Source organism: Tachypleus tridentatus, chromosome 5, assembly GCF_004210375.1.
Source record: "Tachypleus tridentatus isolate NWPU-2018 chromosome 5, ASM421037v1, whole genome shotgun sequence".
Taxonomy (NCBI): Eukaryota; Metazoa; Arthropoda; class Merostomata; order Xiphosura; family Limulidae; genus Tachypleus; species Tachypleus tridentatus.
Genome location: NC_134829.1, coordinates 46099579 through 46125062, shown reverse-complemented (window position 1 = coordinate 46125062; position 25484 = coordinate 46099579). Strand labels below are relative to the sequence as shown.

Here is a 25484-nt window from a genome sequence, read left to right as displayed (position 1 = left end):
TAATTATCCTGTGTGAAAATTAAACACTAATCAAATTGAATTACCTTGGCATGCCAAAACCATATCCTTCTGTCGTAATTAAAACCTCGCCCTGCCATTAGTAAACGAATCTGTGACAAAAGAAGCAGTTGTGATTATATAACCGTTTTCTAACGGTTTTTTAAGAAATTAGTGCTTTTTTATAGACTGTGTGGACGTGACGTAACAATGACGCCACATTTCCAGCAAACACATGGTTTAGCGGAATGAAACGAGAGTAACCACAATGATCTCAAACTGGTATGCAAATGAACACGTTCCCATAATATACTTGATAGCATGAACATTTGCAAAATTCTCAGAAATATTTGGCCTTCAAGCGCATTTTATTTGCAACTGAATGTGTTTCTTACTTTGTAAACTTTGCATAAAAAAGAAGCAACTTGCCCCTAAAGCACAGGTTTGTTTGTTTTTGAATTTCGCGCAAAGCTAGCTACGTGAGGGCTATCTGCGCTAGCCGTTCTTAATTTAGCAATTTAAGACCAGAGGGAAGGCAGCTAGTCATCACCACCCACCGCCAACTCTGGGGCTACTCTTTTACCAAGAAATAGTGAGATTGATCGAACTTTATAACCCTTCCCACGGCTGAAAAGGGCGAGCTTGTTTGGTGCGACAGGTATCGAACCCGCGACCCTAAGATTACGAGTCGATCTCCTTAACCACCTGGCCATGCCGGGGCCAGTTGCAGGGAGTAATGAACTACCTACACACAAATTCCCTAAAGCACATCGTACACTAAATGATTTCGAGTTAATTCTTGGCATAAGTTCACTACGATCTTTTCGGACATTCAGTGATTTACATGAATGGCTTTTTTGAAGAATGGAAAATTTTACGCCACGTATCTCGTGCCAAAAACAAAAAAATTAATAGAATTTCAATGAACAAAACAACTTCAAAGGTAAATCTCAACGTGGCCGGGCATGGCCAAGCGTGTTAAGGCGTGCGACTCGTAATCTGAGGGTCACGGGTTCGCATCCCTGTTGCGCCAAACATGCTCGCCCTTTTAGCCGTGAGGGCGTTATAATGTTACGATCAATCTCACTATTCGTTGGTAAAAGAGTTGGCGGTGTATGGTGATGACTAGCTGCCTTCCCTCTAGTCTTACACTGCTAAATTAGGGACGGCTAGCACAGATAGCCCTCGAGTAGCTTTGTGCGAAATTCAAAAAACAAACAAACAAAAAACAAAAATCTCAACGCTATAACTCACTTTAAAAGTTGTTGTTTTTTCTCATTACTATGTATTATAAACCATCAGATTCTCCGTTTTCTCTCGAAAACTTTGTATGAACTTCGGCCTGTGTGGCACCTGTAGACATGGTAGCATTCGGTCCACGGCAAAATATTATTTACTATCGCTCCTGTATATGACACTCTGATTACAGAAATGTAATGTTTTACCATTCCATGTCCGCGAAGTAGACATAAAAAGTCCATGTAGTCCTCAATTTAATCGAGAACCTTAGAACGGTAATCATGAGGAAAGTTTTGTGAAGACGACTCTCTAACATTTAGAAAAAGACAGAACCCTTTCACATATGGAATAACTTTGTTTTTAGTTGAGCCCAAAAATATACAAAGGGATATCTGTTCTTTGCCCATCACGGGTATCAAAACTCGATTTCTAGTGTTGTAAGTCCCCAGGGGTATTGTTGTTCTACTGGGGCACGAAACAACTGAGAAATTGAAAGATTAAGAAAACTAAAAGTCAAATAACGGGAACGCATTTCGAAATCATTGGATGAAGGGAGATTTTGTTCTCATAAATTTATCATTTCAGAATTATTTCGCACACCTACAAAAACAGAGAAAATTCTCCTTATAAGAATAAGTCTCCTGAGGGCACTTGAAATATCTATATGAAACTAAAACAGAAGTAAAATTAAAAATATATATATCTAATTCTACCATCTTCATTTTCACATTATCCTTATTTGATATTAAATTTTATATTAATTTTGTTTTTAATGTTCCAAGTGCGTGGATTTACAAAAACGTGAGAAAGTGGGTATTTATCAAATAAATCTACTGATTTGTTAATTTATCTGTTTCTATCTAACCATATTTTTAAAACAGTTTCTCTGTTGTTAACAAAACAAAAACGAACAACGATAGTAAGACTGTTGCAATGACGCACGTTTAAGGCGACCAATAGCATAAGGAACTCTTTTCACATGCTACGTTTCACGAGAGGCTTTTCCAACCAATCAGAAACCACAGCCACTTTGATTGGCTTTTCTTATCGCAACCTCAACAGGCTTCGAGGGCTCACATCGCCACTTAGTAGAAGTGTCGGCTCATGCTGACAGAACCTGTCCTCGCGCTGCAGACGCTCTAAACCGCTACCAGGGTAACCCCCCGTGCACTGTTGACGGATTATGTAAAGTAACTTAATCAAATAATGACAATTACGCAATTCTTGCTGTTTCATGCTTTGTTGTTTTAACAACTTAATAACTATCCTTTTCGAGTCCCTGTTTTAGCTTTCTATCAACTGAGGGTCTTAAACAGCAAGCGTAGTTTTCTTATCCTGGACTCCTACCATGCTGTCTCTGCTTGACTCCAGTGTCTTGAGGGTACCGCAACGTTTGGATTAGATATTTAGTATTTTTACAACTCACCGATCTTCCCCTGGTGTCTCTCTTCCCTTTGGCTATGGACTTATAATTTAGCCAGGGACAATATGCTACCGAAGTACAAGTTATATTGAGCTATAGAAAATATTTTCTAAAGCAATTCATTAAGATTGGAAAGGAAATAAAAATCTCCGAAATATCCTGTCAAGATGAGGACTCTGAAGTTATGGAAAAACTTTATGCTGGATAAGTGTCTTCTATGGATAACAATGATCTTGATATTGGCTTTTCCACAGCAACAAGTGTCTGGCAACTGGATGTAAGTAATATGGACATTTATCTAACTATCAATTCATGATGTGAGATCTAAGAGGTCTTGATAGAAATAAAAAAAAAACAAACAAACAGGGGCTCTTTCTAAAGGTGGATCTCTCGAAAGTGCTCGGGTTATAGAGTTTTTATTAATGTTTAATTGTCAAATTATATATGTACTAGCTAAGAGTACCCATTAAGGAAAAAACACTGTATAAAGAACAACCTTAAATTATGTTCCCCTTCCTTCTTTGTTTTGTTATTAAAAAAAAACCTAATGTCTTCATTAGATGCTAATTACACACCTTGCTTTGTGAAAGGTAATAACCGTCTCACTTTCCAAAGCAAGTACTTGTGTCTCTTAAACTTAAAGCCTATAGCCTATAGAGAAGTCGAAATGTGTGTCCTGGTCAAGGTGTTGTTTCCCACTCTTCTTCTCCGGCAAAATTTCTAAGACAAAGTAGTCCTTGTATACCGTCGGCCAGTTTCCAGTTACCATACCAAGAATTATGGTAATCGAGTCAACCAGCTCTGAGTGATGGTTTTTAACCACACAAATAACGGATCATAATTATTGTAAGATATGTGTATTTTAAATAAGTTTTTACATTTCATGATTCAGAATGATACAGGTCTAATAATTAAAAACAAATAAATAAATGTATTAAGAGACGTCACATCAGTTTAAACTCTGTACCTTTCTCTAACATAGACTTGTCTTAAACTAATCAGTTCCTTCTTATTCCACATCAAATATAGTTTTATCAATATTCAAATTTAATGATCGTTTGTTATAATTAACTGAAAGGTGATACACGTTTGTCAATTTTCCTGAAACTTTAATTGTGGTAAACATAAAACGAGTTTAAATAAATATGTTTTTCCAATAAGTTTTGATACAAAGTAAATAAGGATATATATATATATATATGTGTGTGTGTGTTTTTGTACCTCATGGTCTTTCTTATACATACGATTAGGCTATGGTAGACTTGAGGCTTTATATCTTTAACTCCTTATATTTAGAAATGAATCTTACATAAATCATTGTGCTTCGTGTCTTATCGCCAGAGATACATTTTCTGCCAACGTGATTCTGTGTCAGGTGTTTATTTATTTACACTGTCCCCCTTTTCTGTTACAGTTAGAAAAGTTTCTAACCTATTAACCTTTGAACTCCTGTTTCTTCTAGTGTCAGGTGTTTATTTATTTACACTATCCCCTTTTCTGTTACAGTTAGAAAAGTTTCTAACCTATTAACCTTTGAACTCCTGTTTCTTCTCGTGACACAGCGAGACGTCTATGTGTTTTTTGTTTGTTTGTTTTTTCAACTTAAAATAAGACTTTCATTTTTTTCGGTATATTGTCATTCACATAAAAATGAAATATTTCCATATGTATTTGTGTCTATTGTCTTCTTTTTACCACAGAAGGATTAGATCTAGATATACATGTAATTTACACCTTCTTCAGTGAAACTAAATGTGTACTTGTTTTCTACTGTTTTTTTAAAGAATCATATTAAAACAGATTATGTATATTTTATAATTCAGAAAAGCGATGTAGAATGTTTTTGTTTCCAAACCTTTTCAGGCTCAACTTATGATTCGTTATTTATTTATACTTGTACCTTATAGTTCTCTGGTTTACTTCGAGTATCTTTATGACAATCTTTCTATTGTGTTTCTTAATTATTGCATAAATATAATAGAATCATATATCTATCCTAAAATCCACGTTTCACTGTTTTGTTATAGGTATATGTATGTTATGGCTTTACGATAAAATTGAGGAAACGGGCTGTATGTCTTTGTATTATTTATTAATGTCTTTTTTTTTTTTTCACCCTCATACACCGCTTGGAAGATATGTCAGTTTCATACCATGTAACTATTATTGGAAGATATATCAGTTTCACGTGTTGTAACTATTATTGGAAAATATATCAGTTTCACGTGTTTTAACTATTATTGGAAGATATATCAGTTTCACGTATTGTAACTATTATTGGGAGATATATCAGTTTCACGTTTTGTAACTATTATTGGAAGATATATCAGTTTCACGTGTTAACTATTATTGGAAGATATATCAGTTTCACGTGTTGTAACTATTATTCTAAGATAGATGAGTTTCGCATGTTGTAACTATTATTGTAAGATAGATCAGTTTCACACGTTGTAACTATTATTGTAAGATAGATCAGTTTCGCATCTTGTAACTATTGTTGTAATATAGATCAGTTTCGCATCTTGTAACTGTTATTGTAAGATAGATCAGTTTCGCATGTTGTAACTGTTATTGTAAGATAGATCAGTTTTGCATGTTGTAACTATTATTCTAAGATAGATGAGTTTCGCATGTTGTAACTATTATTGTAAGATAGATCAGTTTCGCATCTTGTAACTGTTATTGTAAGATAGATCAGTTTTGCATGTTGTAACTATTATTGTAAGATAGATGAGTTTCGCATCTTGTAACTGTTATTGTAAGATAGATCAGTTTCACACGTTGTAACTATTATTGTAAGATAGATCAGTTTCGCATCTTGTAACTATTGTTGTAATATAGATCAGTTTCGCATCTTGTAACTATTATTGCAAGATAGATCAGTTTCGCATCTTGTAACTGTTATTGTAAGATATATCAGTTTTGCATGTTGTAACTATTATTGTAAGATAGATCAGTTTCGCATCTTGTAACTGTTATTGTAAGATAGATCAGTTTCGCATCTTGTAACTGTTATTGTAAGATAGATCAGTTTCGCATCTTGTAACTGTTATTGTAAGATAGATCAGTTTTGCATGTTGTAACTATTATTGTAAGATAGATCAGTTTCGCATCTTGTAACTGTTATTGTAAGATAGATCAGTTTCGCATCTTGTAACTGTTATTGTAAGATAGATCAGTTTTGCATGTTGTAACGGTTATTGTAAGATAGATCAGTTTCGCATCTTGTAGCTGTTATTGTAAGATAGATCAGTTTCGCATCTTGTAACTGTTATTGTAAGATAGATCAGTTTCGCATCTTGTAGCTGTTATTGTAAGATAGATCAGTTTCGCATCATGTAACTGTTATTGTAAGATAGATCAGTTTTGCATGTTGTAACTGTTATTGTAAGATAGATCAGTTTCGCATCTTGTAACTGTTATTGTAAGATAGATCAGTTTCGCATCTTGTAACTGTTATTGTAAGATAGATCAGTTTTGCATGTTGTAACGGTTATTGTGAGATAGATCACTTTCGCATGTTGTAACTGTTATTGTAAGATAGATCAGTTTCGCATCTTGTAACTGTTATTGTAAGATAGATCAGTTTTGCATGTTGTAACGGTTATTGTAAGATAGATCAGGTTCGCATGTTGTAAGTGTACTGTATATTATTTCATCAATTTTTGTAACACGTGGAAATTAAATTTGAATTTCTTTTACCATATGTGTTCCTGTTCCTGAAAGAAGTCATATCTATTTACGTACAAATTATCATACAGTTGAAAGTTATATTAGTTTTCGTATTTCATGACGTTTTTAGCACATGAATATTAGATCATCCATACATTCTGGTCAGTTTCACTTCTACTACTTGGAATCAACTCGATGTTTGCCCACGGTTCAGTGTTTGGGAGTTGAACCATTGTCACCACAGACTCCTTGTATTCGTATTACTGTTGGGATTTAGATTAGGTTCTATGATTCATGTATTCTTACTACTATAAAGAATTAGATTAACTTCTTCCTACCTCTTGTATTTTTGATACTTTTGAAGATTACATCAATAATTTAAAGACATCTGTTGTTTATGATCATGGAAGGTACATCATTGTTTTACCCAAACATCTTTTTTGATGGATTCTTATATTTAAACTCACAAGTTATAGTTATTTCTGAAGTTGGACCACTGTTTTGAAACCAGATATACAAGTTACTACTGGAAGTTTTATGATTAATTTTGTTTTAACTTCAATTTACTTAGCTCACACATTTTTGTTATATATTTAATGTTAAGTCAGTATTGTTTTTTCATATATTCTAACCACTTTTGAAACTCGACTTCTTCGTTAAATCCATAAATCCTTGCTATTTTTAAATCTAGCCCTACTTTTCACTTGCTTACTTGTTATTTCTTGAATTCGTCAAAATTTGATGAAATTTTAACTCGCATAGTCTTATTTCTTTTCAAACCTAGGCCAGTTTGATTAACGCACGTGCTCTTGTTTCAACAGTATGTTAGGGACATATTTAGATCAATCTGTGTATCGTTATTACAATCAAAAGTCAATGAAGTCAGACCAGTTTTTCTGCAGACAAATATTTAAGATTCGTTCGTTCAGTTCCTCACTCGTAGTCTTACCATTACTCTCTTACGGTACATTCTAAACCTGTTTAGCACTGCTTTAGTTCCGTTCATAAAAGAACGATTGTGGTAGACATTAGTTATAGATTAGAAATCCTTTAAATATTTAAAGGATTTTAATGTATGTAACACATACTGACATAGTTAAGTTTCCTTAGTTAGAAAAAAAAAATCTCAGTGGTACTACTCACAAACGTGTTTCATTCAACACACGTCCTTCAGTGGTACTACTCACAAACGTGTTTCATTCAACACACGTCCTTCAGTGGTACTACTCACAAACGTGTTTCATTCAACACACGTCCTTCAGTGGTACTACTCATAAACGTGTTTCATTCAACACACGTCCTTCAGTGGTACTACTCACAAACATGTTTCATTCAACACACGTCCTTTAGTGGTACCACTCATAAACGTGTTTCATTCAACACACGTCCTTCAGTGGTACCACTCATAAACGTGTTTCATTCAACACACGTCCTTCAGTAGTACTACTCACAAACGTGTTTCATTCAACACACGTCCTTCAGTGGTACCACTCACAAACGTGTTTCATTCAACACACGTCCTTCAGTGGTACTACTTACAAACGTGTTTCATTCAACACACGTCCTTCAGTAGTACTACTCACAAACGTGTTTCATTCAACACACGTCCTTCAGTGGTACTACCCACAAACGTGTTTCATTCAACACACGTCCTTCAGTGGTACTACTCACAAACGTGTTTCATTCAACACACGTCCTTCAGTGGTACTACTCACAAACGTGTTTCATTCAACACACGTCCTTCAGTGGTACTACTCACAAACGTGTTTCATTCAACACACGTCCTTCAGTGGTACTACCCACGAACGTGTTTCATTCAACACACGTCCTTCAGTGGTACTACTCACAAACGTGTTTCATTCAACACACGTCCTTCAGTAGTACTACTCACAAACGTGTTTCATTCAACACACGTCCTTCAGTGGTACTACCCACAAACGTGTTTCATTCAACACACGTCCTTCCTCCTGTCCCATTGCTAACTAAAGTTCAAGGTTTGATAATCGAGGCGACCATAGTGTATCTTTTCACTAAAAGAAACAAATAATGAACCACGTTGTTTTTCGCTTTAGTGTCACGGGTTCGAATCCCCGTCGCACCAAACATGCTTGCCCTTTCAGCCGTGGGGGCGTTATAATGTGACGGTCAATCCCACTATTCGTTGGTAAAAGAGCAGCCCAAGAGTTGGCGGTTAATGGTGATGACTAGCTGCCTTCCCTCTAGTCTTACACTGCTAAATTAGGGACGGCTGGCACAGATAGTCCTCGAGTAGCTTTGTGCGAAATTCAAAAAACAAACAAACCGAAATAGCTTCAACGTGTTTAATGTGTCACAGCATGCGAAACCTTGAACGTAATTGAAATAAGACTTCGAAGTTTGTACTGTGTTTTCTCAGTTACAAGTAACATTTGATGTCGTGCCCCCATTAATTATACTAAAATTTTTAAAATTATTCCATACTTTATTTACACGCACACAACGCCAAAGTTTGAAGTACAAGAAAGTCACTTGACTCATACTATGTTCCTACAGTAATTAATCTTTGAGTCGTATACTTAATTTCAGACGTAATTTATATTTCCGACTTGTTACTTCGAAGTTAGGCAATAATACTACAATATACAGAGAAACCATAATTGAAACTTCATGTCAAAGAACGCGATAATTCATCCTGTCATTTTTGCCCTTTGGTACTCTTGCAAGGTAATACCTGAATTATATTTTCTGGAGTACTTAAATAATACAATATTATACCTCTGATACTTATATCACGCCAGATTTATTCTATAATACTTCAGTTTGTTTCTTGTATTCTCATTCCAAGCTTAACATATCAGGACATCGTAACTGTTATCCGATTGGTTGGGCATGTTCACGTGGTACTTCTATTCGAATATTCCGAACAGCCCTAATAACTTGCTTAATATTTCTTTTCTGTTATGCACTCACTTTTGTTTGTCAGATTGTTTAGAAGAATGCTAAGTCATGCTTGACGTCTGTGTTTGAGGTTTGGTTTACCTTGTTATTTTGTGTTTTTTTCGCCTACCTTCTCAGCCTAGACCTTGTTTCTTACATACAGGATATTCTATAAACATTGTGTGAGAAAATACGTGCAAAGTTACAGAAATGTCATACAAACATTCGAATTTAGAAACGAAAGAAAACCGTAGAAACTCAAAGAAATAAGCTTCGTGATGTATATTTCGCGACTTTTAAGCTATAAACCAACCATTGATGGAAAATATCAAAATATCTTCAGAATTAATGACGTAAGCAGAATCTTACAGGTGTGGTAAATTAATTATACGTTTTCTATGCTTTATTATCCATAGTTTGTTTTTAAATTCAGCAACAGAAGAGAAGAATATATTGCGTTGCGCGTTGCAGAAAACGAACATGTTGTTATAGTACAAATATTACGTATTTGTAAACAGTGATGGAAATAAATACACTCCCAGGCAAGTAAAAAAAAACAAACAAATTACAAAGAAGAGCATTTTCATGCACAGCATTGTTTATCTTCTCAAAATATATAAATAAATATACCATTAAAAAGAATGGATGTATCTTTGGCTAGTAGTAGTTTTTCGCTTCTAATATATACATAAAATCATTTTAGGGATTATGTACATTAAACTCGTATGATGGACGAGCGTGTAGTGACCCGGCACGACAAGGTGATTAGGGCGGTCGAATCGTAATCTGAGAGTCACAGGTTCGAATCCCCGTCACTCCAAGCATGCTCGTCCTTTCAGCTGTGGAAGCGTTATAAAGTGACATTTAATCCCGCTATTCGTTGGTAAAAGAGTAGCCCAAGAGTTGGCGGTAGGTGGTGATGACTCGCTTCCTTCCCTCTAGTCTTACACTGCTAAATTAGGGACTACTTGCGCAGATTGCTCTTGTGTAGCTTTGCGCAACATTGAAAAACAAACACGCACATACAGAAGCTAATGTCTAACTTAAGCAAACCAGTGTTCAGTACAGATGTTTACTGACTTTCCGAAACATTAAAACTGCATACATATATTAACAGTAAATTTTCATCTGTTTATAGACAACGTTCTAAAGTAACGAATTATATGAATCGTTTATCTGATCAGTTTTTCACCATGTAGGCTTCCCATATCAACATGAAATTTTGAACTGTTTATAGATAAAGTTCCAAAGTAACGAACTATGCAAATCAAACAGTTCTCTGATCAGTTTACCAATGAACGAGATTTGTTCTGCAAGACCCGAGGAGGAAAAAAAAAAGCTTCCTTAACCTATAGGAACGTTTCCTCGCTTAAAAGATATCATTAGCAGGTTAGTGGAAGATGAATATTATTGATTAAATAAATAATCTGCCTGTTAAATGCTCAACGACGTTCCGAATCGAACTGTTGTCTGATCAGTTTTTCACAGTGTTGGCTTCTCTTACTGACACTAAATTTTGACCTTATTTAAAGACAACGTTCCAATGTTACGAAGTATAGTAATCAAACAAGGAGTTTCGTTCCACCAGACACGTAAACAAACAGAAACTTGGATAAATGATAATAAAGAATAAACTGACACTTCTAAATGAAGACTAACTAATTTTATTTTGTACCACGTTTCGAGCAGACGCCCTTCGTCGGGAAGTAAGAAATGGTTTGTTTAAAATTTTGCGCAAAGCTACACGAGGGCTATCTGCGCTTGCCGTCCCTAATTTTGCAGTGTAAGACTAGAGGAAAGGCAGCTCGTCATCATCACCCACCGCCAACTCTTGGGTTACTCTTTTACCAACAAATAGTAGGATAGTCACATTATAACGCCTCCACGGCTGAAAGAGAGAGCATGTTTCGGTGAGACGGGGATTCGAACCCGTGACCCTAAGATTACGAATCGAATGCCTTATCCATCTGACCATGATGGGCTGGGCAGTAATGACGTGTCAGTTCAGTCTTTGTTATCATTGTTCATTTTTTCCTATGCAAGCTTCCCATAACAAAAGCCAATTTTGACCTGTTTATAGACAACGTTCCGAAATAATGAATTATGTGAATCAAACAGTTGTCCGATCACTTGTTTACCAACTAGACTTTCAATATCAAAAGTCAATTTTGCCCCTGGTAAAATTTGTTACCTTCATGAATAGCTTAAATTTTAGCGCTCGTTTGTGAATATATCATTTCATTTTTTCGTCCATATTCGAAACCGTTGCCAAGTAACAGGTTTTTATTTTCTTTTGCTTAGCATTACAAGAAACGGTCCTCCCCCCCCTCCGTTGGGTCAGCATGAAATCTGCAAGCTAATGACGCTAAAAGTAGCTCTGTGCTTAACAAAAATCAAAACAAATCAACAAACAAACACGTCTTAAGTACCCCTGTGCACGCTTCACTGCAATATACATCATAAAATTAATGTGATGGTAAATTATAGCGGGTGTGATTATTACGCCCTCTGCGTATGTTTCGAAAATTCTCCGAAAGCGGGAAATACACAGCACCATTTACCACGTGATCAAAAATACGCTTAACCGTAATATTAGAATAAGGGCGGGTCTTTAGGTTTTGGACTCACGTTTAGCTTGGGCAGGTGAGAACATTCGTGATATTAAAACTGAGAAGTTGAACAGAATCACATGCGGTTAATAAATACAAATATATACGAGGGACCCTTTCACGCCTCAACTAAAACAGGTAAAATATAGTGCAAGATGATTTTGAATAAATATGTATACGTACGCTTAAATGCGGGAATAGTTATCAGACAAGTACACTAGCTACCCAAACCAGACTGGAAATCTCGCTTTTCATTGTGTTATTGTTCGAAACATACACTGTACTAGGGCTAAATATAAAATTTGGAAAGAATAGCTTAGTCTAGACTTTTTATGGAAACTTAAAGCTATATCATGACCATATTTTCTTTAATTTTCAACATGTGCCCCATGAGTAAGAGTGCCGTGTTGTTTGTAGGAAGGTCCCAGGTTCGCGCCGTGATGTCATTCATTGAAACGATCCATCATTTCAGTTGTAGTAGTGTTATGAGCGACAGTCAGTCCCGATGAATGAGTTAAAGTCTGGCTAAGCTGTTACGAGCACAGGTGATGCTGGCCTTTCGCCATTTGTCTGGCCGGAAAGGATGACCATGTACGAACCTGAGGCAGTGTATCTTAAAGAACTCTTCGCGAGTCTCCTCCAAATGTTCCGCGGGGCTGGCCCAAAATGCGAGTTACTGACGCGCAACGGCGTGGCTGAAGTGGTATGGGAGAAAAGAACGGGTGGGGTAGGACTGGTAGGTGGTTTGAGGGTATTTTGACCCCGCCGTAGTGGTTCGAGAATGAAAAAGTTAAAACTAAAGACCCGAGGGATTTCTGAACAGTTCGTATTAGCCATCGTGCAGCTTAATGTGTCTTTCAAACTGAAAACAGTTTATTTCGGATATTCGCACAAAGCTATACCGCACTTATCTGCACTTAACGTCTGTAATTTAGAACTCACGGATTGCAACAAAGGCATTTAGACAACATCACCTGCTGCCATTTATTGTTACAAATAAAAGGAAAACACAAGCGTGACAATATTATCCATTAATTATCAAGTTGTGGTCACTGGAGTTCTAAGTGGATAAAAATGGTATAATTCGATTGTCACTCTTATAATGTCCCAAAGCGTAAAGCCATGGACATAAGTATTTAAAGTCTGGTAGGCCCGCCATGGCCAGGCGGTAAAGGCACTCGACTCGTAATCTGAGGGTCGCGGGTTCGAATCCCTGTCACACCAAACGTGGTCGTCCTTTCAGTCCTGGAGGCGTTATATTGTACGATCAATCCCACTATTCGTTGGTAAAAGAGCAGCCCAACAGTTGGAGGTAGGCGGTGATGACTAGCTATCCTTCCCTCTAGTTTAGCACTGCTAAATTAGGGACGACTAGCGTGGATAGCCCTCGTGTAGCTTTACGCAAAATTCAAAACAAACAAAACCAAAACCAGACTCGCAAAACAAAACGTCGATTAAAAATACAAGTTCTCTTATAATAAAGATCGTTTTTTTCTTTATAACTTCATTTTCATGAAGCTAATATTTTACTCCAAAAGTGTAGAAATGCATTTTAACTTACCACAATTTGATTGCAAGTTAGCATGAATTTTTAATTCAGAGTTACCAACTTCTGCTTATGAGAATAGTAGTTTACTTGTCATATTTGCAAAGAAATGTGTTTGTTCATAATATACAAAGCTAAATAATTGAGAATTTGTGTTTTACTCACCACGGGTATCGAAACCTGGTTTCTAGCACTCTAAGTCCGCAAACATACCGCTGAGCCACTAGAGGGCTGCAAATAAATTTTGTGGTGCATTTTACTTGTTTGTTTTTTATACGTCTTGAACTTCTATAGTGTATTCAAAATGCGTTTTTATAAAAGTATTTGTTGCATGGATTCGTGTATCTTTTTCTATTAACATTTCCTGAAGTTAAAATTAATAGTATGACTGCAGAGGATAAGTGCGTTATATTAAAATGATTTTGGAGCCTCATTACGTCGTCGCCTCCCAGTGGCTCAGCGGCATGTCCGCCGACTTACAACGCTAAAATCCGGGTTTCAATACCCGTGGTAGGCAGAGCACAGATAGCTTATTGTGTAGCTTTGTGCTTAATTATAAAACAACAACAACAACAACATTACGTCGTTACATCCCATGTTGCTGCGTCAGGTCGTGTTCTTTCTAACCATCGTGCATATTGACCATAGCCCTGCATCGTACATTTCATTACAAATGGTTCCGTTCTAGGTTTGTTCTTGTTAACTCATTACAGCCGTCCCTGCGAACTTCCCGTAGTTTCAACAGTAAGATCACACAGAAACCCACTGATGCTGTGTCCTACAATTTATTGGTCTTATAGTTCATATGGAACAGTATGAATGTTCATAACTCTCTAGAGCTGCTTGAGTTATATGAGAGATAAACATGTATGTCGTGGAAGCAACGAATGTACACGTTACTAGTGTCGCTTTTCTAGATAAAAATTCTTATTGATTATGTTGCCTGTAACATGTTGACCTTTGTTTTATGGACTCTCACCTCTTACAAAACGCCGCACTTTCCTTACAACAAATAAAGTAAAAACGGAATGACCCTGTTTTCTTATTATCTCCAATATCATTAACGATATTATATTTTTGGACATTCTAAATATCCAATCTGAACATATTTTCATGATCTGTATGTAGGAATATTTCGTGTCGTAAAGGCCTGTTACATACCCGTCCCAAAAGTGGTCAGTTTCAGTGGTGTAAAAAACAACAACCTGTAAAACGGTAAACAGCATCAGAATGTATTTCTGATACATATCGTTCCACCTGGCTTTGTATTGGTGTATTCAACTATCTATCTCTCTTAGCAACAGTGTTGTTATATCTAACTAAAATATATTTCATAATTGCAATGCAAGGAACCTTTGACACAATATTTTTCTAGATAAGATAGTTTGGAAAAAAAACCATGTGTTCTTTACTGAGCACACTGAATGTTTATTAGCTAAATATTTGAGCCTAAACAGAACTATTGGAGTTTACAGTGTGTTCGGTGTTTTTTTTTTTTTTTACGTATGTGAAGCAAGTCCTTCGGAGAGATTTCTCTCTGTCTTGGGTTTCATTTTAATTTTGTACAAAGCTACATGAGAAATAATTATATTGGCTTATAAAATTTGGGCTCCGATACTAGCGATAGAACACAGATTGCCCCTTTACCCTTGTATAGCTTTGAGCTAACAACTGTTACGTATTATAATTTCTCTCGGTCGAGTATCAGATTTATTATGTTACGTTCGTTATGTATTACGATTTCAAATAATCGGAAATTTGAATTTGAATTTAGAAGTTAAATTAATGTTGATAGGTATTAAACTTATAATGTTTGCCAACAAGATTTATTCACAATATTCTTTTTTAACACAAATATATTTTAATATACAGATATTCAAACAACAATACAATTAACACTAACGGTTATCACAAACAGTTATTACAAATAATGGTTTGTATACAAGAGTTTTACAAACTTAAAAACTGTACTAAGTTTTCTATCTGGACTGGAACTGAATATTTTATCGACGATCCAGGTCCACGACGAGTCAAATTATTTCCGAGTTGTTATTGTTACACTTCGCTTAAGTTGTCTATTCTTGGCTGGCCTTACACCGCTTACAAGCTGACTTTTTACTGACAAAGATATTTAAATGTCTTCGTATAATAACTGACGTCCGAAATCAATAAACGTTGATGGTCAAATGGTAGTTTTTTCCGATTAATAGCATTCATCATAATAAGAGCTTCCGAGGCTTATAGTACGTTGGCCAACAATATTTTATTACTGACTCTCTGTGTCTTGCGATGGCAAGCTTTCATGCTCATTAGGCGAGTTGTTCGAAAATTCACTTGGCAACAATATTCGCAGATACGCTAGTGCTTTCGTAAAACATATATTTTTTATTCTTATACATGAGAATCTTCTACAAATGTAGAGAAGAAACAAGTCTTGTGCAATACCAATTTAACAATAGAAGTTAGATTCATTCACTAAAGCAAACGTTGGTATTAAAATAAATGTTTTACAGTAAATCAGTTACACAACAAACAACCAAATTCTTCAAATATAATTTGTCATCATTTCTTATAAATAACGAGCGCTTTAAGAAAACGTCAATTCTGAAATTATAAGAATATAACATCCTCAACAGAGAGAAACAGAATATCTTCATACTATCAAATATTTCTCAAATGTAGCTATTTAAGTTGAAGAAATACTGGTAGACAGTGATATATTAAACAAGTGAAAATAATTATTTCGTGGGCTTTCTAGTACCACAAATAATTCTCCTCTCATTCCTTAGCCTATATATAAAAGTTCACGTCCCTGGGCTTATAATCCTAACAATCAGGTTTCGATACCCGTGGTGGCACATCATTAAAACTCAATGTGCAGCTGCGTGCTTTATAACAGACAAATAAAAGCTTCTAAACCATTGTTTCTCAAACGGTGGGCCCCCCGCTAGTACAGCGGTATGTCTCCGGATTTACAACGCTAAAATCAGAGGTTCGATTCCACTCGGTGGGCTCAGCAGATAGCCCAATGTGGCTTTGCTACAAAAAAAAACAACAACAACATAAACTCAAACGGTGGAACGCGACTCCCAAGGGGTCGCGAGCAGGTTTCCAAGGGTCTGCGCTGAGTGAACATTAGTTGTTTGTTTGTTTTTTTAGTCTTCTGGGTGTGTGAGAAATGCACATATCACTTTTGTTGTGAACTATGACTAACTGCACCAATAAACATCAAGTATTTTTTCATCCTTGCTGAGATAATGGGAAATGGCGGGAAAGGTCGCCCGGACGCGGGGGTCGTCTGGCAAATGCGGCTGAGAAATACTATTCCACATCATAAAGTTCCGTTAACTTTGCCATTAACAACAAACGAACAAAGGTTTTAGATCACAAATTCCCATGTTAGTTTTGGGTTTATCAACAAACAAGCAAAACTTTTAGATCGTGTATTCGAGAGTCTGCTTCCTTCCTGCGTTTCTTTCTGACATTCTAATAATATTGATCACAAAGAAAAAAAAAATTAGAGAAAGAAACAAATCCTAAAATAGTAGAACACACTGTACTTAATCTAAATGAGTGACATCTATACTGAGATAACAGCTAGTTGAGAAAAATATTCTAATTATGCAGGCATCTTTGTATTATGGCCCCGGGATGGCCAGGTGGTTAAGGCACTCGACTCGAAATCCGAGGGTCGCCGGTTCGAATCGCAGTCACACCAGACACGCTTTCCTTTTCAGCCGTGGGGGCGCTATAACGTGATGATCAATCCCACTATACCTTGGTAAAAGAGTAGCCCAAGAGTTGGCGGTGGGTGGTGATGACTAGTCTTACACTGCTAAATCAAGGACGCCTTTTGCAAAATTTAAAACAAACAAACGAAACCTGTATTTTGTCGGAGAAAAAATATATGAACATTCTAGTATTGTTTTTATTACCACAATCTTTGTATCAGACGAGCTTTACTCTCTTGTTCTACCTGTCATTCTTAGACGAGAGTTTTCATGTTTTGATTGGTCGAAAGACTTGATTACAAGCGTATTGTTGTTTCATACTTGGAAACAAATTCATCAAGTTCAGCTCGTGAACATATCGTTATATACCTTAGAAATGTAGTTAGTTATCACCATTAGATTCCATCTAGGAACATAAGGCCGCAATCGCTTGCGGATTCTTCAACAAGTATTTAAGCGAATAGGTTGTTAGCCCATTGCACCGAGCCGTCCCTAATTTAGCAGTGTAAGACTAGAGGGAAGGCAGGTAGTCATCACCACCCACCGCCAACTCTTGGGCTTCTCTTTTACCAACGAGTAGTGGGATTGATCGTCACATTACAACGCCTTCACGGCTGGGAGGGCGAGCATGTTTGGCGCGACGCGGGTGCGAACCCGCGACCCTCGGATTACGAGTCCCACGCCTTTCGCGCTAGGTCATGCCAGGTCCACTTTAGAAATGTAAGATTATCCGAATTGCATTAGCCTAATAGGTAATTTTTTCTCTGCGTTTCTTTAATACTTACTGTCACTGACCAATGGCTCGTTTAAAAAAAGGTTCAGTTTGAAACTAAAAGTGACCTCGATTTATCAATGTTTTTATGTTATTCTAGTAAATTATAAGAACATTGTTGGTTAGGTTCAAATCAGGAGTCACAATTCCAAACCTTGACCTTTGCACTCACATTTTAGCAAAGTGTAATATTTCAAATTCATACTGTAATTTTATTTACATAACATGTTTTTGAATATGAGGTTTATTCCTCAAACGTTTGCGCAAAATCCTGTAGGTCTCCACTTTGTATGCATACGCTATATATTTACAAAATGTATTGAGACAACACCTTTTGTGAAAAGTGACACACTCGACGCGTGGGACCCTATTTAAATAGATCTTTTGTCTACCATTAGTGTTTAATGTGGCTTGGGGTCTTATTTAAATAAATGCTTTGTCTACTGTTTGTGTTTATCACAATTTAGGATCCCGTTTCAATATATGTTTCGTCTATCAATGGTGTTTATGATAACTTGGAACTCATATTTTGGAACATGCCGCTAATCCTCATGAAAACCTAATTTCAAGCCAGGTGATATTTCTAATCTGTCCGGCCTGACCTTACAGTGATGTTTATTTAAAACCAGATACTAAAAGTGCAGTATTATAAAGAATGTCCGGACATGATAAAATGTTCGTTGTTTTTCTAATTATCAACTGAATAATAAAAAAACAACACAATACTACACTTATCACTCTTTGCAGTAAGATTGGTGTTTGTAGTTCAACGCAAGACTACATAACGAGCTATCTGTGCTCTGTCCACCATGGGTATCCGCTGTGCCACTGGGGTGGTTTACAGTAAGGGAAACAACTACATAACGGGCTATCTGCGCCCTGTCCACCATGGTTATCCGCTGTGCCACTGGGGTGGTTTATAGTACAGGAAACAACGACATATCGGGCTATCTGTGCTCTGTCCACCATGGGTATCCGTTGTGCTACTGGAATGGTTTACAGTAAAGGAAACAACTACATAACGGGCTATCTCTGCTCTGTCCACTATGGGTATCCGCTGTGCCACTGGGGTGGTTTATAGTGAAGGAAACAACTGCATAATAGGCTATCTCTGCTCTGTCCACTATGGGTATCCGCTGTTCCACTGGGGTGGTTTACAGTAAGGGAAACACAATCACATACAAAGAGATCTTCAGTTTGTTGTCGAATTCAGAATGTGATTTCAAAACACAAAATCGCTTTCTGCGATCATTCTTCTATTTTTATCATCACAATTTCGACTTTCATAAGATTCAACGTGATCCATTTTTATGGGCTGCATGTATTCAACCATTGATATGGTACATAAAAAGAGATAGAGAGATGCAAATCCATGATGTCCAAGATATATGGTGACCTACAACCATTTTCTTTATTGCATAAGTCTTAAGTGATGGCAGAATATGATTTCCTTTCACGTATTTTAAATTATTCGCATGGACAGAGCATTATTTAATTTTGGATGGTCAGTATTTTGAGCGTTCACTATTCTGTATTAGTAATTCTAGGGGGTTTCTGTTAAATCGTCACACAACTCAAAATAATTTCAATATTGATAACTTGACTGAAGTTCCACGTTCGGTGATATTGCAAAAGCTGTTGCAGTAGCCATTCCTCTGGAACTTCTTGTGGTATTGTAACTGGATAATTCTGACAGCCATTCATTCTTACATCTGAAACTCCTTGTAGTATTGTAACTGGATATTTCTGGCAGCCATTCATCCTTACATCGGGAATTCTTTGTAGTATTGTAACTGGATAATTCTGACAGCCATTCATCCTTACATCTGTAACTCCTTGTAGTATTGTAACTGGATAATTGTGACAGCCATTCATCCTTACATCTGAAACTCCTTGTAGTATTGTAACTGGATATTTCTGGCAGCCATTCATCCTTACATCGGGAATTCCTTGTAGTATTGTAACTGGATAATTGTGACAGCCATTCATCCTTACATCTGAAACTCGTTGTAGTATTGTAACTGGATATTTCTGGCAGCCATTCATCCTTACATCGGGAATGCCTTGTAGTACTGTAACTGGATAATTGTGACAACCATTCATCCTTACATCAGGAACTCCTTGTGGTATTGTCACTGTGACTGAATATTTTTAGCATATGTTTGACTTTGCAAACATTTTAGTGAAAGAACATATTGAGAACAAAAATCTTTTGTACTAACAAAGAACACATTGACAAAACAAAGTCTATTCCAATGGAATAATGTGTATTGAAACGTATTATGTAATACAGTGAACAATATACTACTTCCTTCCTTTTACAATATATAGAGGTTTAATTGCCAAACGAAAGATTTGTTTTAACCATATTCAACACCAACTGTCTGGACACTATAATCACTTGACTTTTCACTAGTGCAGTAATTTCACACATTTTCTACTTAAAAGCAAGTCCTCGTCTTAAGATATTTGTCATAAGGGTGTAGAGAAAAAAAAACAAATGGGTCACGTTATTATGTCAGCACTGACCTTAAGATAACTCATTCATTAAAACAGATGGGCCATGTTAATGTGTCAGTACTGACGTTAGGTTAATTCGTTTATTATAAGGACGTAGAAAAAACAGATGGGTCATGCTATTGTGTCAGCACTAGTGTTAGGATAACTCATTCATTAAAATCGTGTAGAAAAAACAGATGGATCATGTTACAGTGCCAGTTTGGACGTTAGGGACACTCATTTATTACAAGGGTGTAGAAAAAACAGATGGGTCACGTTATCGTGTCAGTATTGACGTTAGAATAGCTGATTCATTAAAAGGGTGTAGAAAAAACAGATGGGTCATGTTATTGTGTCAGTGCCGAACTTAGAGCTTCATTAACTATTGTTTGCAGCTCAATATTTCAGTAAAAATCACTTGAAACTTAGAGCTTTATTAACTATTGTTTGCAGCTCAACATTTCAGTAAACATCACTTGGAACTTAGAGCTTTATTAACTATTGTTTGCAGCTCAATATTTCAATGAAAATCACTTGGAACTTAGAGCTTCATTAACTATTGTTTGCAGCTCAATATTTCAATGAAAATTACTTGGAACTTAGAGCTTCATTAACTATTGTTTGGAACTCCTTAGCTCAACGCACCATTTTATCTGTAGTTATTTAGTTTACTGTGTACAAAGTGTCATTAAACAAGCAGATTATGTCATACAACCCTTGAGATGAAGGAGTTGGGATACTTCAATGTTCCTCAAACGCTGGGTGATACGATTGTCTATTTTCCAAAGAACAATTGAGGTTATCTCTCCATGCGATTATCGAATAAGCTCACTGTCGTACAGAACTTGTTTTCAACAATGCCTTTCTCGAAGTTGTTTACATAAAATAAACTGGCAACGCTTTCGTTAATCAACCACATCAAATGTAATTTTTTTATATTATCCAAATATTAGTGGTTATGGAAGTATTGGCACTTGCTAGAAAAGAATTCTCGAAAATACATAATTATAGCTGGTCGGAATTTGTTATGGGGTAATTCATTGATAGGTAAATGATTTGCGAGTTTCCCTAACGTTAATGCTGACACAGTAACATTACTCAAGTTGTTGTTTGTACACCCTTATAATAAATGAGTTTCCATAACGTCAGTACTGACATAATACCATGAGCCATCTGTTTTTTTTTTTTCTACACTCCTAATATAAAGTTCCTAAGTCGAGGACTGGTTTCTATGTTGAAGGTGTGTGTGAAATTACTACACTAATTCGCAGTGAGAAGGATGTAAATATGTAGTAAAGTGGTTATAGAGTCCAGACAGTTTGTGTTAAATATGGTTCGTTCCGTATTTAATCCTGTAGGTACGGTTAGTGACCACACAACCCTCAAAACTGTATTTAGAGTGTCTCATTAACACCCAAGAAACGTGCAATTGAATAAACCACTCTTGGTACCGACAATTAGAAATCTGATCGAGAATTCGTTCTAAATTTGTCCAATATGTGACACGTACTGAAATAAGTACGCTCCCACAGCCTCCGCATTGAGGGGGTCGAGCCAAAAAAGGTCCCGAATCATAATTATAATAATATGGGAATAAATATAGAGAGTCAAATTACTTTTTATTCTAGCAGGTCTATCTTTTATAGTTCAAGACCAGACATGACCACGTGGTTAGGGCACTTGACTCGTAATCTGAGGGTCGCGAGTTGGAATCAATCCTCGTTACATCAATCATGTTCATCCTTTCAACCGTGGGGGTGTTAAAAGAGACTGTCAATCTCACTATTCATTGGTTAAAGAGTAGCTAAAGAGTTAGCGGTGGGTGGTGATGACTAACTGCCTTCCCTCTGGTCTTACACTGCTAAATTAGGGACTACTAGCGCAGATAGCCCTAGTGTAACTTTGCGAGAAATTAAAACAAACACATTTTTATAGTAACGTCACCTGTTACAGGCTTTACAAACAGGGGTACATGTTTGGATCTTGTAAACCTTAAAACCTACCTCTGTATGAATGAATTCAGTGTACTAAATGAAATTTCAAGAAGTATACTTGTGTATAGAAATGTGAGGACAGATTTGTTATTAACTTGGAAAGTAAAGCCCGTACTGTGTCTCTCAATAGTAGCAATTACATTAGAAAATATTGATGTCTGTGTTTCAAAAGTGAACAAAACACTCCGTCCCACACACATACATAATACACATTTTAAGCTGAGTGCGTTATAGGAGTGTCAATACACCCCTTAATGTAAATGGTGGGGAGCTGCTGACCAAATGCTTTCCTTCCGTTTCTGACACGGCATGGCCAGGTGGGTTAAGGCGTTCGACTCGTAATCTGAGGGTTGAGGGTTCGATCCCTATTGCACCAAACATGTTCGCCCTTTTAGCCGTGGGGACGTGATAATGTGACGATCAATCCCCCTATTCGTTGGTAAAAGAATAGCCCAAGAGTTGGCGGTGGGTGGTGATGACTAGCTGTTTTCCTTCTAGTCTTACACTACTAAATTAGGGAAGGCTAGCGCAAATAGCCTTCTTAAAAAAAGAAACAAAGAAACCTTCCCTTTATTTGGTCATTAGTTCTGGACAATAACACATCGTCTCAGCAACTTTGAGAGATATACAAATGTTTATAAAAAAACTGCCAACTGTATGTTGCCTCTTGTTCTTCTGGACTCCTTTTCCCACGATTCTCTTAGCATTACTGAACAGTTAACACAAACATCCCAGATATTTTGGTTTATACCTCTTTGTTCTCACGTCAGTTCTGCAGGTATTTAGTTAAAGAGCAGGTGATTCCTTTTAGGCTTTTCTCAACTGTTGCAATAAACCGTATCGCTCACCCTAAAACGTTTTGTGATTTTAAATAATCAACTTTAAAGTGAAGAGTTTATTATTTTATTATTATTATGCCTCTCGATTCCATGAAGGAACATAGGGCCGCAATCGCTTGCGGATTCATTAACAGGCTGGTTTTTTAAGTGAGCAGATTGTTAGCCTACTGCACAACCCCCAACCAGGAGGAGAAACCTTAGCCGTCCCTAATTTTGCAGTGTAAGGCTAGAGGGAAGGCAGCTAGTCATCACCACCCACCGCCAACTCTTGGGCTACTCTTTTACCAACAAATAGTGGGATTGACCGTCACATTATAACGCCCCCACGGCTGGGAGGGCGAGCATGTTTAGCGCGACGCGGTTGCGTTACGCGCTCGGCCATACCGGGCACAAAGTGAAGAGTAATTTAAGTAAATTATACTGTCGCTAAAGATAATATGCTTAGCCATTGTTGTTTTGTCCCTAGAATTTTTTTTTTTCACATATATTATAAATAAGCCATGTACCGTGTTTAATGACATTATCTTTCGTTCCTATCCTTAACCATAGGGCAGGAAGATAAACAAATACATAGATAAAAATGTTCGACAGAAAGCTGCAGGAACGTGAACAGGTGACGTTTATCGAAGTCGTATTTGTTTAAAAGTTGAGGATTAGCCCACAAACAATGAATGCAGTTCGTACTAAAATTTCTATCATTAAGAATATCTTCACGTCCGCTAAATTAATTTTTAAACCTTTTTTGTTTAATTGGACAGTGTAATTTAAAGTTAGGTGTAGTCTATTGTTCAAAAGTATTTTTGCTCAGTAATGAAGGTTTAGAATAATTTATTCTTGAATGATTCATTAAAAATTAAAACGCAATTAAACTTAAAAGTTATAGTTTCGGTTGAAATTATACATAATAAAAATGTACTTTAAAAAAAGCTTTCTAACCACAGACAAAGAGAAAGATAATGCTAACTGGCTGTTCTTAGGGAACGGAAGATTGCTTTGTCATAATTACCCTGACATAAAAAAGAAGCTATTTTTCGACTTGTTAGAACAGAGCCCTCTATTGGGAAAAATGCCTACTTCACAAAATATTAATATATTGGGAAGTTAGCTTATAGAAAACAACGTAAAAGTATGAGGGTATATAATGTAGAATATTAGTAAATTAAGGTCGAAAGTTAGCACGTTTATACGTGCATATAAGATATGACCTTTGGCAAGTGTTCACTGATAAACTTCAGGGGAAGGGGTTAAAACTGCTCGTTTTGTCACGAAGAGTCCATTAAAATAGTTTAATTTCTTAAGCCACCCGCCCCCACCAACACCTTTAAACTAAGAAACATGTTGACAAATGTCCATGGGCAACGAAAGAAAGTCTGTGATATAGGTGTAACCTAATCACAGTTACTCGACTTGAAAATGGAAATGCGAAGTGTCAGCAGGAAAAAAAACAAACCCTACACAGTAACGACATCTATATATCTTTACATTACATTCTTTAATATTATCCAAAATGCGTTTACGTTTCTCCACAAATTACAGCACTATTCCAAAGTTCTTTCTAAATTTGCCGAAGTAATAAAATGGTTTGATGGTACTCCGATCATGTCGACTTTCATCTGTTTTTATTTCCCATGCTGGTTGGTTTCACTGCATGTCTTTAAAGAAAATGACGGAACGTTTATTTCTGCACTTACGTTGTTCCCTAAAATACATACGATGTACTTAAGAGTCATAATTCTGCTATCCACATCTCTTTCCGCACTTAGAAATCCTTCAAGTCTATGATGAGTGTGTTTTTTTTTTTTACAGTACTGAACAATGGCTTAAAATCAAGCAATTGTGGCTCAGAAGTAAACTCGATAGATTATCACGCTAAAATGCAAGGTTCGAACTCCGTGGTCAATACACACACACACCCTATTGTGTAGCTTTGGGCTTAAAAATTAACCAACAAGCAAAGAAAAAATATAGTTTGAGTTCTTGACGCTAAGAAAACTATATCCACATTAGGCTTGGCATTGCCAGGTGATTAAGGCGCTCGACTCGTAATCCGAGAGTCGCGGGCTCGAATCCCCGTCACACCAAACATGCTCCACCTTTCAGCTGTGGGGACGTTACAATGTGAACGGTCAATCACATTATTCGTTGGTAAAAGTTGGCGGTGATAACTAGCTGCCGTCTCTCACTGCTAAATTATGGACAATTAGCGCAGATAGTCCTCGTACAGCTTTGCGCGAAATTCAAAACAAA

General features: G+C 36.6%; 1 protein-coding gene across 1 annotated transcript in view; it reads left to right on the top strand.

The window, feature by feature from the left end:
- The first annotated feature begins 2326 nt into the window (after positions 1-2326).
- Positions 2327-25484, top strand: part of LOC143250274 (protein Wnt-16-like) — a 41549-nt gene continuing 18391 nt past the window's right edge. Inside the window, exon 1 of the mRNA XM_076500738.1 lies at positions 2327-2936. Within this exon, the coding sequence (XP_076356853.1) occupies positions 2827-2936 (110 nt within the window). The 5' untranslated portion in view covers positions 2327-2826. The remainder of the gene's footprint in view (positions 2937-25484) is intronic.